Genomic DNA, 14,517 nt, shown 5'->3' with positions numbered 1-14,517 from the left:
CCATTAGTGCAAAATCTTGGTTTTCTTTACTGGTAAATGTGACTAGGTAAATATCAACTATATGCAACACAAATTTTCTTGCCCACGTCTTCTAAAGTCTATTATCCAAGGCCTTCTAACATATCTTTTCCCCATCATTTTGACTATCACGCCTCTTTTCCAAGCATTAGCAATTCTCCATTCTTCCACTTCATATAGTATGATCTCATGACAAACATACTCTCCATATTTCTTCTCTTCAATTCTTAAACCTTCCTTTGGCCTTTGGACTTCCCAAAATCCTTTAGGTGATTGTTCGTGTTCCTCTAATTCTTCATTTTCATCGGGTTTTTCTACAGTCACCATATCCTTATGAGACATTCATTGTTTTTTATTTTGTCAGCATCTCGATTCAGATTGTTATTATCCCCTATATGATTGCTTGCTAGAGAGTTACCTCTCTATCTTTAACTCTTTTGGTTCTCTTATCCCTCAAATCGTTTTCTTCGCGCATAGTTGTTTGGTTTGCATTAGCAAACCCTAGCAATGGTTGACTCATGAAAACCCTAAAAGTTTTGAAAATCTTGAAAAAATATGGAGAATGATTGTACCAACACTAATGCATTGGATCCAACCAAAACTTCGTAGTTAAATGTGCTGGGGTGAGAGTAGTACTATGATGAGTGATCTCTTAGGAAATCCTTCAAAAAGTGTGCTAGTATAGTAAAAAATTCTCAATTGTGACCATGCCTTAATAAATATTCATGATTCCAAGGTATTTTATAAAATAAATAAATGAAAAAATAATAATAATAATTAAAATGAAAGAGAGTGGTATAGAAAATAGATAGAGATAGGGGTGTTCGCAGACCAATTTAATTCAGTTTTAAGAGAATCTGATGACCAAAGCTCAATTTTTGCAATCATATCATATTGAGAAAGTTATAATGATTTTCTCACCATAAAATCTGTAAAGCATTACCCCCTTCATTGCACTTAATAGTTGTTCGCTCGTCACAAGTAGTAAAATTGCCAATATGGAACAAACCGTAAAAAATTGAATATCAGATTCTTTTAACTAATCATTTCAAAATGGAACAAACAGAAAATAATTTTATCTTTTAGACTAAATAATTTTTTTCTTCAAAATCGACTTATATACTATAAATGTTCTCAATAAAATATTTTTTAAACTAAAATAAATTATTCTAATACTATAATAATACGCATCTCTACGTGTAAATGCTAAGTATCAATAATATCAGATCAGAATACATTTCCTATTTAAAATATATACCATTTTAGTTTAATATATTTCAAATCCACCATAGTTACACACTTTTTTAACATAAAACTTTCAGCCATGACTACACATATTTCTCTATGCATCTTATTCTCCTACGTTACATTCTTTCACCTCATTTCCATCACATTAGCTCAATCTGAAAACTATATCATCCACATGAACCTATCAGTCATGCCTAACTCATTCACAAACCATCACACATGGTACCATTCTACTCTTTCTTCTGCATTACAAAATTCACAATTCACAACAACTGCCAATAATCTCAACTCTCAAATTTCTTCTAAGCTTATTTACACCTACACACATGTCATGAATGGCTTCAGTGCTAATTTATCACCAAAAGAACATGAATCTCTCAAAACCCTACCAGGTTACATTTCTTCAATACCTGATTTACCTGTTAACCTTGACACAACCTACTCACCTCAATTCCTTGGTCTCAATCCAAACAAAGGCGCTTGGCACGACTCGGAATTCGGAAACGACGTAATTATCGGCGTAATCGACACCGGAGTTTGGCCAGAAAGTGATAGTTTCAAAGACTACGGAATGACTGAAGTTCCTTCAAAATGGAAAGGACAATGTGAAAACAGCATCCATTTTAATAAATCACTTTGCAACAAAAAGCTCATTGGTGCTAAATTCTTCAACAAAGGACTATTAGCCAAAAATCCAAACGCAACCTTAGGATTAAACTCCACACGTGACACAAAAGGCCATGGAACTCACACTTCAACAACAGCAGCAGGAAGTAGGGTTGATAAAGCATCATTCTATGGCTATGCAAATGGAACAGCTTGTGGAATAGCTTCGAATTCGCGTGTTGCAATGTATAAAGCTATATGGGAAAATGGAGCCTTCTCATCTGATATAATAGCTGCAATTGACGCCGCAATATCAGACGGTGTCGATGTTCTTTCATTATCATTAGGTATTCAAGATGTACCTTTGTATGAAGATCCTGTAGCTATAGCAACGTTTGCAGCGGTCGAAAAAGGTGTTGTTGTTGCTACTTCAGCTGGAAATGATGGACCTGCCCTTAAATCTCTCCACAATGGAACACCTTGGGTCATAACTGTTGCTGCTGGAACTATGGATAGAGATTTTCAAGGGACTCTTACACTTGGAAATGGTAACAAAATCATAGGTTTGTCTCTTTATATAGGAAAATTTCCTTCTACCAATGTTCCAATTGTTTTCATGGGTTTATGTGACAGTGTTAATGAATTGAAACAAGTGAAAAGCAAGGTTGTGGTGTGTGATGACAAGAATGGAACTAGTGTTTCTAACCAACTCTATAATTTGGATGTAGCACAAGTTTTAGGAGCAGTTTTGATTTCAAATGTCACAGATGTACCATATAAAAAGTTTTTAGCATCAATTTTTGTCAATCCAATCAATGGTGAGACTGTCAAAGATTACATCAAAAATTTTAACTCAAAAAACACTAGTTCTATAGCAAGTATGTCTTTCGAGAAAACCGTTTTTGGAACAAAACCAGCACCTAGTGTTGATTCTTATAGTTCAAGAGGTCCATCAAATAGTTGTCCATTTGTTTTGAAACCCGACATCACTGCGCCAGGAACATTAATCTTAGCAGCATGGCCTAGAAATCTTCATGGATTTGGGAACTTCTGAAGATTTCAACGATTTCAATATGATAAGTGGAACATCTATGGCATGTCCTCATGTTGCAGGTGTAGCCGCGCTTTTAAAAGGCGCACACAGAGATTGGAGTCCAGCGGCTATTAGGTCAGCGATTATGACAACATCAGACATATTTGATAATACTAAAGAACATATCAAAGACATTGGAAACGGTAACGAACTAGCAACGCCTTTTGCGTTAGGATCTGGTCATGTTAATCCTAATAGAGCACTTGATCCTGGTCTTGTTTACGATGTTGGTGTACAAGATTATGTTAATCTTCTTTGTGCACTTAATTTCACAGAACAAAACATCACTGCCATCACAAGATCATCTTTCAATGATTGCTCTGAGCCTTCTTTAGATCTTAATTATCCTTCTTTTATTGTTTTCTTCGATGGTGGAAATTCTTCTTCGAAGACATTACATGAATTTCATAGAACAGTTACTAATGTTGGTGAAGGGAAAACAACTTATGTTGCTAGCATTACTCCTATTAAAGGTTTTAGTGTTAGTGTTATCCCAAACAAGTTAGTGTTTCATGAGAAGAATGAGAAGTTGAGCTTCAAGTTGAGGATTGAAGTTGAAAGAATGACAAATTTAGAGGAAGTGGCTTTTGGATATCTAAGTTGGATGGATGAGAAGCATGTAGTTAGGAGTCCTATTGTGATCACAACCATTAAACTACTGAAATCCTAGATTTATAATTTGTTATGATGTTGTAACTTGTAAGTGTTATTATCATATGAACCAAATGGAAAATGTAAATTAATTAAGGAAATATTTGATAAATAATATTCAATTCTCACATATACTTTGTTCATGATAAACAGTACTTTCTTCATATATAGAAAGATAATGTGTTATAGACAGAGGTATTACCCCGGCGAAGAGCGTAGCAGATTCAGGTCCAAGATATATCCAATGGCTCCCCACATTCCGATTGAAGAATTACGGGGTAACAACTGCTCCCCTATATAAATGGAAAGTGTTCCATTCGCCAAGTACACAATTTCAAATTTAAATGTTATTCAGTTATCTCATTCACATACTAACTTAAGCGTTGAAATTCTAATATTGCAGGTCAGCCTCTCTTTCACACCTTCACAACATCAGAAATTAACGTCCATCTTTACATCTCATAACCTCCATTCCCCGATTAATTCTGATCCCTTAACTTGATGAGTGAAAATACTTAGTAGATATTTAATAGGGAATACTATATCACAATACAATTATTTTGAATTATTGTTCTGCTTCATTCAACTTTATAAATCTGATTTATAAGATGAAAATTGTGGCTATTCAAAAACATGTTTTCAATGAATAAGTGATTTTTGAATTCTGCACAAGTGTATATACAAATCAAAAGAATAATGATAATAACCAAAGGTAAAATTAATATATATCAAACGAGAACTAAAATTGAAAAGGAAAGTTATTAACATCATTAGAAAAAGTAATTAACGTCTAAGCAAACAAATAAAGAAAATAAAATCTTAATCACCACTACTAATGAATATATTAACAAAGGGAGAAAAATAAACTAATTTGAACTTGAAGATTCTAAATTAAACTTCTCTAATAAACTAGAACCTTTAAAACTGCTAGAAACACTCCATTGATCGGAGTTTGCCACCGACGACGGCGCCGCCCCATTCCCGCACTTCGCCACCGTCCTTACACTCTCAATCAACGCCTCCGTCCTCGACTCCTGCGACAAAATCTCCGACAACTTCTCCGGACTAATCACCAACTTCACCTTCCACACCCCGCTACTATTATACCTCGGAAACACTTCATGTTCAGACCATATATTGTTACTATTATTATTGTTGCTAGTACTCCTATCGCACGTGGACATTCGATACGGAGTTAACGTTTCGAATGTTTCACCAAATTGTTTCTTGAGAGGGAGAAGATAGTAAACTTCACCACCTTGAAGTTCTTCGTTTTTCATGAGAGGTTTAGAGAGTATGTTGCAATTGTTTTTGAAGATTCCATGATGTGGAAACTCGTTGGTTATGCATTGGACCGTTATGGGGGCATAAAGTTCCATGATGCCTCCATTTGATGTTACAATTCTTACCATGTTGTTGTCTTCAAAATCTCCATGATGGAAGCCTTTGAATACGCAGTTACCCATTGTGTTGAGTCAATTATGATATGATGGATCTAGTTTGAGGTTTTGGTTGTGATGATGGTGAATGGTTATGGTTATAAGGGTTTGAATATTGAGAGGAGTGATGATGAATGAGGAGGTTTCTTGAGGGTTTCTTTTTGAAATAGGATAGATGATGACTAGCCGACACAAAAAGGTATCAAATCCTTTCTTTGTTGTTGTGATTCCATAAACTAAGATTGCCTATTTGTCTATGAAAGTATCGGTTATGGTATGGGCCATGGTTTCTAGTGCATGTATGGTATTGGTTATAGGTTGGTAGCTATTATAGTAAAGTGGTCCTACTTTATTTGTATCATAAAAGAAAAACCTTAATTTATCTAGATTATGATAATTCGTGATCATTATTATTTTTAAATATTTTAATGGAAAAAATCAAAATATGAATAAGTGGAGAACTGCAAAATTAAATATGTTTTTGAACGTGTGTGATCTAGTGGTGAAGGCTTTGATCTTGAAAGTATTCTATTCTCAATATCTCATTTTTTATCGTTCAAATAGTATTTTTATGATAAATTGTTCGACACTGGCATAAGTGTACATTTGTTCACAAATAAATAAAAAATATGAGTATTGATTATATGTTTTATTATGATTAGCGGAACAAATAGAAAAATAGTTGGTTGGGTGTATTGTTAAAACTAACTAGAGGACAATATTTGCGAGAAGATTTTCCCCGTCCAACAACCCCGAAACTCTGAAATGAAAAATAGTCCTCGGGCCAAGGCAAACTAGTAGCATGAGAAATGACTTCACTCGAACTAAGTTCGCTCTCCTGCATATCTAAGTTAATGATTTGGTAAGTGGCTTTTCAATCTAAACTTCTTCAAGTTAAGGGATGGAAGTCAGTCTCATCTCGCCCTTCAAAGGTGGTGGAGGTAAAACATTATATATCACGATCTAATCAAGAGAGACATGAACTTCTGTCTCAACGGGGAGAAGAGTAATCTGAACATCTAGACCGACGAGTGTACCTAAGGCAGAAACTTTTCTAGTGGACGGAACACTCTAAATACCTTCCAAAAGAGAGGCAACTGGAAGGTCTTTCCTCATCTATCACATTCCTTCTTCACTCTTCATTGAATCCACACAACTAACAAGGGAGACGTTAGAGGAAGAGTAGTTCAAGAAAACGATCAAGAAAAGTGAGGTTTATGTGTCACTTACCAGAAATGGTGTTCCTCTCCTTCTCTGATTTAGCATCCACGAGTCAGCGGGTCTGGATGAACCTTATTCAATCGTTTTCTCGGTGCCACATCGGGTGGAACGATACTACCGTCACAGCCAAGCTCCTTGTAGAAGGTCACCAATTGCTTCTTTAAGTATAACTCTTCCTAGAACAAGTCCTCCTCCTTATAGACATAGGACCCCATCCCCAATATAAAGTGGCTTCAAGCACCTACGAACAAGATGGAAATAAACTCGACCAAATACTAGAGCAAGGAATCTCACAAGGAAAAATGACAAAGGAAGTAGAAAGAACACTTTTGCAGGTCGTTAACGGAATAAAGGGCCAAAGTAACACTTTAGAAGCCTCTCATATGTTACTCATCCACTAAGAGAGAAATCACGTCATTTCTGAAGTATTCAAATTCACTATCATTCATGTTTCATTTTCTTACTTACTCGAGTGTTTTAGTACTAACTTTACATATCAGCGACCTCCCCACTACCTCAAAAGCTCAGGATCACGGCACCAAATATTGCCTCTTCATTTACCTATCAACTTTGGTTCCACTATAAAAAATTAGAATTTATATATATATATATATATATATATATATATATATATATATATATATATATATATATATATATATATATTGTTGAAGTTGGTATTTGTGAGTTTGTTTGAAGTCCCACATTTCTTAGGTTCCCGGACTGTTGGGTGTATAAATATGTGAGGACAACCTCACCTCTTGAGCTAGCTTTTGAGGTTGAGATCCAAGCATATTTAACATGGTATCAGAGTCGGGTTAAGGACTGCAATGTGGGCGTTTGGCCCATGCCCACGCTAGGCGTGAGGGTGGGTGTTGAAGTTGGTATTTGTGAGTTTGTTTGAAGTCCCACATTGCTTAGGTTCCCGGACTGTTGGGTGTATAAATATGTGAGGACAACCTCACCTCTTGAGCTAGCTTTTGAGGTTGAGATCCAAGCATATTTAACATGGTATCAGAGCCGGGTTAAGGACTGCAATCACTACAAAAAATGTTCTCTCCAGCGACGTGATACCCACGCCACAAAAAGGAATATCACGTCACCCCACATAATTTGCGACGTGAAAGAATACGTCGCAGGGGGAGAGGTGGTAAACTAGTAGTGTCATGGCATTCACGTCACTACTCAGTGACATGTAATTCACGTCGCTATATCCTACACACAATCCAACTCACAATTCTGGCACAGCAGACATGCAGCAGGTTTGCAGGGATGGCACAACTAACGGAGAAAGTTTGTGGCGTGTTTTTCATGCCACTGTTTAGTGACGTGGGAAACATGCCACTACAAAACAAATTATTATTTTTTTAATATGCATCTAGCGACGTGATAAACATGTCACAAATATAGTGACATGTATATCACGTCACAAAGCATAATTCTTTTTAATAAAATTTTTTTAATTATTACTATTAAAAAAGGTTTTTATTATTAATAATGAATTATAATTAATATAATAAAATGTAAAATATAATTAATAAATAATTTGAATATTAATATTAATAAAATATATTTATTGAATAATATAATAAAATTTAAAATATAAGTAATAAACAAAATATAAATTAAAATTTATCATACATCAATTAAAATTTAATATGTTTCATACATTAAAATTAAAATTAAAATTAAAACTAAAACTAAAATATAATTAATATTACATAATAATTAAGTATCTCCTGGATCGGGAAAATCATCAAGATTTAAATCTTCATCTTTATCTTGTTGATTTGTCGAGGCACCACCAACGCCAACATTTCCACCAAACATTTGATTACCGCTTCCATGAAATTGCATAAATAGCCGCATTTGCTCCTCCATCTCCGCTTGCCTCTTGGCCATTATCTCTATTTGTCTTTGTTGCCCCTCCATCTCCGATTGTCTCTTCGTCATTGCCTCTATTTGCCGTTGTTTCTCCTCTAATTGGGTTTTTAACGCCGTCTCACATTGCTCTGACTCGCGTCTCGCCTAACTTACCGCCAATTGTCTTATTGTTTCCATCATTTGCGGGGACAATTGTGTTGGGCGTGACGATCCTTCCCCATCTCTAACTCTTTCAAATAAATTTCTATCACCACTTCTCAAGCATCCCGCCATACTTCCACCACCAAAAAAACATCCATTAGAACCTTTTCCGCCAATGACTTCATTCCAAATATGAAAATCAACATCTGGATGAAGCGGCTCTCCTTCTCTAGGAGTATATTTGGGATTAGCGACCAAAAATTGTACAAGCAATTCTTGATAATCCTCCTACACATACAATAAAAATATTAAATATAAAACTTAAATTAAATTAAATCCGTCTTGTTTTTTCTATAGGTATGATTTCTTGGTAGAAATCGGCGGTGACAGTCAAACCACGAGCTCTTCTTCCCTTTATCCAACGTAAAAGCCTTAGTGTGTTCCATGCAATGCGGACAACCCATTTTGCCATGCGTACCCCAACCAGACAACATGCCATATGCTGGAAAGTCGTTAATTGTCCACATTAAGGCAGCTCGCAAAGTAAAGTTTTGTTTACGGGATATATCATAAGTGCATTCTCCAATCCACAACCTTTTCAAATCATCAATTAAAGGTTGTAAGTAGACATCAATTCCAGCTTTTGGACTCGACGGGCCTGGAATGATACATGTCAGAAACATGTATGGTTTTGTCATGCACATCTCGGGAGGGAGGTTGTAAGGGGTTACAATAACTGGCCAACAAGAATATGCAGTTCCCGACCCTTGGACATACGGAGTAAATCCATCAGAGCATAATCCCAGCCTAACATTTCTAGGTTCTGCGGCAAAATCAGGATGCATCCGATCAAAGTGCTTCCATGCCTCGCCATCAGATGGATGTCGCATAGTGCCTGGAATTGTTTTGTTTGTATGATGCCACGTCATATGACTTGCACTATGCATTGAAGCAAACATTCTTTTTAACCTTGGTATAATCGGGAGATAAAACATGGACCTCACTGCTACACGTGTTTGTTGACGGTTAACGGCTTTACTTTGGACTTGATATCTTGGACTTTCACAGAACTTACATTCCTCCAACAATCCATCATTAGTACCAAACTCATTGTCATAAAACAACATGCAACCATTAGTGCAACAATCAATTTTTCTTGCACTTAAACCCAACCTCGACACTAACTTCTTTGCATCATAAAAAGTTTTAGGCAAGTTGTCTTTCGTTGCAGTTGAGTCCAACATCATTTTTATGAAGAATTCCAAACACCTATCAGGGACATTCCAATTTGCCTTGGCAGCCATTAATTTCACACACATTGATAACTTTGAATCTGACGACCCCTCAAACAACGGTATATTCATCTCATTCAACAACTGATAAAACCTTTGTGCTTCCTCATTCGGCAACTCTTCAGCATCAAAATCTTCAGGTTGATCATAGGTCACGTTCACACCGAAAGCATCCTCAACCATGTCACCCATCAGATTAAAATTTTCCTCGTATTCCATAGTCGGACGACTGCTTGAAGCATGCGTATTGCTAGTCTCTGGCACGTTCATCGGCAGTTGTTCACCATTAGACGTCCAAACCCAATAATTTTCAATGAAACCTCTTCTATACAAATGACGTTCTACTTCCTCTGGGTCACTAATTATACATCTACAATCACATTCAAGACAAGGGCACCTGACTCCCCCTTCGCTTCGACAACATTCCTGAGCAAACGCCCACTTTATAAACCCATTAACTCCTTCTATAAAATTGGGTTTAAGTCCACTTCTTCCTGGATACAATCTATCGTACATCCAACTACGATAGTACAAATAATATTCCATACTGCACATATTCAATCATTATCTTTTTAGTAACTATAATTATAATTTAACTATATTAAATCATTCAACCTACTACATCACATCATGTAACTAAACAAATTTTAAAACAATATCATTTTAAAAGAAGTTATATTAAAAAAAATACTACATCACATTGTTTTTTTCTATACAATGGTGTTTTCTATATCAATTTTTTAATACATATAAATATCATTTTCATATAAATATCATTTTCAAAATATTTAATCTATTCATATAAATATCATTTTCATATAAATATCATTTTTTACTCACGTGTTAAATATTTAATCTATTCATATAAATATCATTTTCATATAAATATCATTTTTTACTCACGTGTTAAATATTTAATCTATTCATATAAATATCATTTTCAAAATATTTTAATTTCTAACTTTTTTAAATATTAAAAATAGTTAAATTCATATAACTATTTCAACATAAAGTAAGATTTTATAATCTATTACTATAAAGTCTTTCAACATGTTTTTTTTACTCTCGTGTTAAATATTTAATCTATTCATATAAATATCCTTTTCAAAATATTTTAATTTCTAACTTTTTTTAAATTTTTAATACATAATAGTTATCATTTAAAATTGAATTAATTATTAAAAATTAATTCCCCAATCTCTTCCCCAATTTCATTCTTTAAACTAATATAAAAGATTATTGTAAATTCCCATAAAAAATATTATTATAAATTAATAATTTTCTAGAAAATACTAATTTTTATATATTTTTAATAAATATCAATCAAATTTATTATTTTCTTATAAAAAACTATCAAAAATTATTATAAAAAACATTTCACATTTTAAATATAAATACTTTTTAGTAAAAAAAAAATAACAAACAAATAACTTATTAATAATTCTGTTTTTTTTTACATAACTATTTTTCATATAAATACTTATTAAAATAACTTTTTAATAATTCTGTTTTTTTTACATAACTATATATATATATATATATATATATATATATATATATATATATATATATATATATATATATATATATATATATATATATATATATATATATATATATATATATATATATATATATATATATATATATATATATATATATATATATATGGGAATAGTATAAGATTCTACAAAATTGAGCCTAAATTAATTTCAGAATCATGACACTAAATCCAAAAACAATTTACAACCGTGTTCTTACATATAGAATAACATTTTACTAAAAATATTTTACCTTCAAATATTAAGAATGTATCATTTAAAATATTTTACGATTCTTGAATCTTTTAATACCAAATATTTATAGAATTCAAAATTTTCTCCACCATATGAAATCCAGAATATTATATTAATGTTCCATCAATATAATTAAATAAATATTAAATATTTTATCTATATGATTAATGTTCCATCAATATAATTAAAACAATAAAAAACAAAATAAAAAACAAGTTCCCATATTTCTTTACATAATTATATTCCTTATTAAAATAACTTTTTAAATAACTTTTTAAATATGTTTTTAATATTCTATTCAAGACATATAATATTTTTTTCAAAAACTTATTTAATAAAATATTCTGTTTTTAATAACTTTTTAAGACATGTAATATTCTTTTTTTAATAAGTCTTTAAAAAAACTTATTTTTAATAACATTTGTAATATATTTTTAATAATCTATTTTTAATAATATATATCTATAACATATTATATTATATAACATATATAACAAATTACATATAACATATATAACAAATTACATATAACATATATACCTAATAACACATTAAATAAATTATAAATGCTAAAATACCTCTATCTTCCTCTATAATTTCTTCAAATGTTCCTCTGGAAGCTCCTTTCAATGCAAAAAAAAAATATCTACAACAAACAGATTTTTGTTAGCAACACACAAATGGTTTGGAGATATACCTTAATTGAAATGGTGATGTTGGAAGAGATTGGAGAAGGAAATGGGTTTGAGAGAGTTGAAGAAGAAAATGGGTTTGAGAGAGTTGAAGAGGGAAGGAAATGAGAATGAAGAAAATGAAGAAGACTGTCTGGGAAGACGAAGCAGAGTTGGGAGACTTATAAGATATTTAGCGACGTGATTTACACGTCGCCAGTTTCCCACATGCCAAACACGTCGCAAGCCACAACGGTCATATTTAATTGGAATTAATGCACCTCAACATCATTAATTCATTCCACGTCGCTAGCTACACACATGGGATTCACGTCGCTAGCAATGCAACAGTCAACTAATGGTCTAATCATTGTCTGTTTGAGTCAGACAACTTTATTAATTTCCCAGCTTTATTATTAGCGACGTGGGATCAATGTCGCTAGTTTGAATTTTAAAATTTTCAAACTCCCCCCATTTGAAATCCACCGCCCATTTTAATTTTATTTTTTTTTACAAATAGCGACGTGATCATAATGACGCTAATTTTTTTATAAAAATAAATATGCTGACAGACACAAATGTATTGTACTTTGTAATATTTTATTAATATAATATTTAGTGACGTGATTATCACGTCGGAACAGCCATAATTTTAACACATAATAATCACGTCACTATATTAAGCAGCTAGGGAACTTGTTTCTTGTAGTGAATGTGGGCGTTTGGCCCATGCCCACGCTAGGCGTGAGGGTGGGTGTTGAAGTTGGTATTTGTGAGTTTGTTTGAAGTCCCACATTGCTTAGGTTCCCGGACTGTTGGGTGTATAAATATGTGAGGACAACCTCACCTCTTGAGCTAGCTTTTGAGGTTGAGATCCAAGCATATTTAACATATATATATATATATATATATATATATATATATATATATATATATATATATATATATATATATATATATATATATATATAAACTTTTCTATTTTATATTAATTTCAATGACTAATTGGCTGGTGGTATGAAGTTTCAATATTAAAATTAAATCAATGAGCGAACTGATATCCATTAATTAATTTACCTCCTTTTTCTTAGGGGGGGCTTTTTCACCGACGGACTAAAAAAAAGACGAGTGGATTATGTAAAAGATTCATTATTGATTTAAATACATTTTAAGATTGAATAAATAAAATTGTTATTTTCATGGTTGTTTGCATGGGGGAATATAGCTGGATGAGCGTGTAGGGTCATATATATATATATATATATATATATATATATATATATATATATATATATATATATATATATATATATATATATATATATATATATATATATATATATATATATATATATATATATATATATATATATATATATATATATATATATACACACGCGTGTGTATAGGGATTTTGGATGATCTCGTTGATATTGAAATGTTAACAACATTGAATCCGGTGAGTCAAAAACAGCATGTGACCAAACTTAGGTTGTATTTCATTGTGTCATAATAGGCAGCATTTGTCGGTTATGATACCATCACCTGGAAGCATACATGTTGCTTCCTCTGCATGAGTGGTTTTTGTTGGATCGTGAAAGAGTTATAACAAGTGCATGCAACCATACAAAAAGAAAAGTTGACAAAACGTCTTTGTTCAATGCCTTGAAATGTTAGATATAATATAATTCTTACTATATCTGAGTTTATTCTTAGCTCATGAACTAAAATAAGAGCTACCAAAAAAGGAATTAGGCTAGAGTCTAAGAAAAACGGACCACAATTCACAAAGTAGAAACTTAGGACTGCACCCCTAAAAAAATTAGAAGACACACCCTAACAATTTATCAAAAAAACTATTTTTAAATAAGCGAGATACACCTATCTTTCAAGTTTTTCTCGTCAATTGGTGATCCTTTAAAAATTAAATTATTCTTGATTTTTCATAAAGTCTACATCACTAAATGATAAATCATGATAAGACCGCCTCTAATACTAGTCAAATCACGTAAGGAGAAAAAATATCAAACAGAGATAAAATATCCCCTTGTAAAGCAACTACACTACCAAGCCACCGAAAAATCATATACCACATAGTTAAAGAAATAGAGCAGGTGACAAACAAGTGGAAAATCGACTCTAAAGACCCAACACATAACACACAAAAAAGAGGGGTGGCCCTGAGCACGGGCTCGTGGGGCGAGAGCCCAGGGCCCCATAATTTTAGGGGCACCAAATTTTTTTTTCTTACCCCTATATATGTATTAAAAGAGAATTTTCTATTATAAAAATATTTTCTAATTTTATTTTTAAAAAAAAAATAATGGTTAACAAATTACAGAGACACTACAAAGTTACAAAGTTAAAATTAATAAAAGAATGTAATTTCTCATAAATAAAATATAAAAAAGAATAAAATCAATTATTTCCTCTAAAATAATATCAATTAATTTATCC

General features: G+C 32.4%; 1 protein-coding gene and 1 pseudogene across 1 annotated transcript; one reads left to right on the top strand and one right to left on the bottom strand.

Moving 5' to 3' along the window:
* The first annotated feature begins 1,342 nt into the window (after positions 1-1,342).
* On the top strand, positions 1,343-3,708 carry LOC131636487 (subtilisin-like protease SBT3; annotated as a pseudogene).
* Positions 3,569-5,325, bottom strand: LOC131636488 (uncharacterized). The gene has a single exon (XM_058907104.1). It carries the CDS (start codon positions 5,080-5,082, stop codon positions 4,483-4,485), a length of 600 nt encoding a protein of 199 aa, XP_058763087.1. The 5' UTR covers positions 5,083-5,325; the 3' UTR covers positions 3,569-4,482.
* Between the last annotated feature and the right edge of the window lie 9,192 nt (positions 5,326-14,517).

The sequence above is a fragment of the Vicia villosa genome, unplaced genomic scaffold (genome assembly GCF_029867415.1).
Source record: "Vicia villosa cultivar HV-30 ecotype Madison, WI unplaced genomic scaffold, Vvil1.0 ctg.001758F_1_1, whole genome shotgun sequence".
Lineage (NCBI taxonomy): Eukaryota > Viridiplantae > Streptophyta > Magnoliopsida > Fabales > Fabaceae > Vicia > Vicia villosa.
Note: the sequence above shows the minus strand (reverse complement) of the source record. Positions and strands in the feature narration are given on the sequence as shown.

Coding starts and splice junctions, on each gene's coding strand:
- LOC131636488 (XM_058907104.1), bottom strand. CDS start 5,082: ATGGGTAACTGCGTATTCAAAGGCTTCCATCATGGAGATTTTGAAGAC.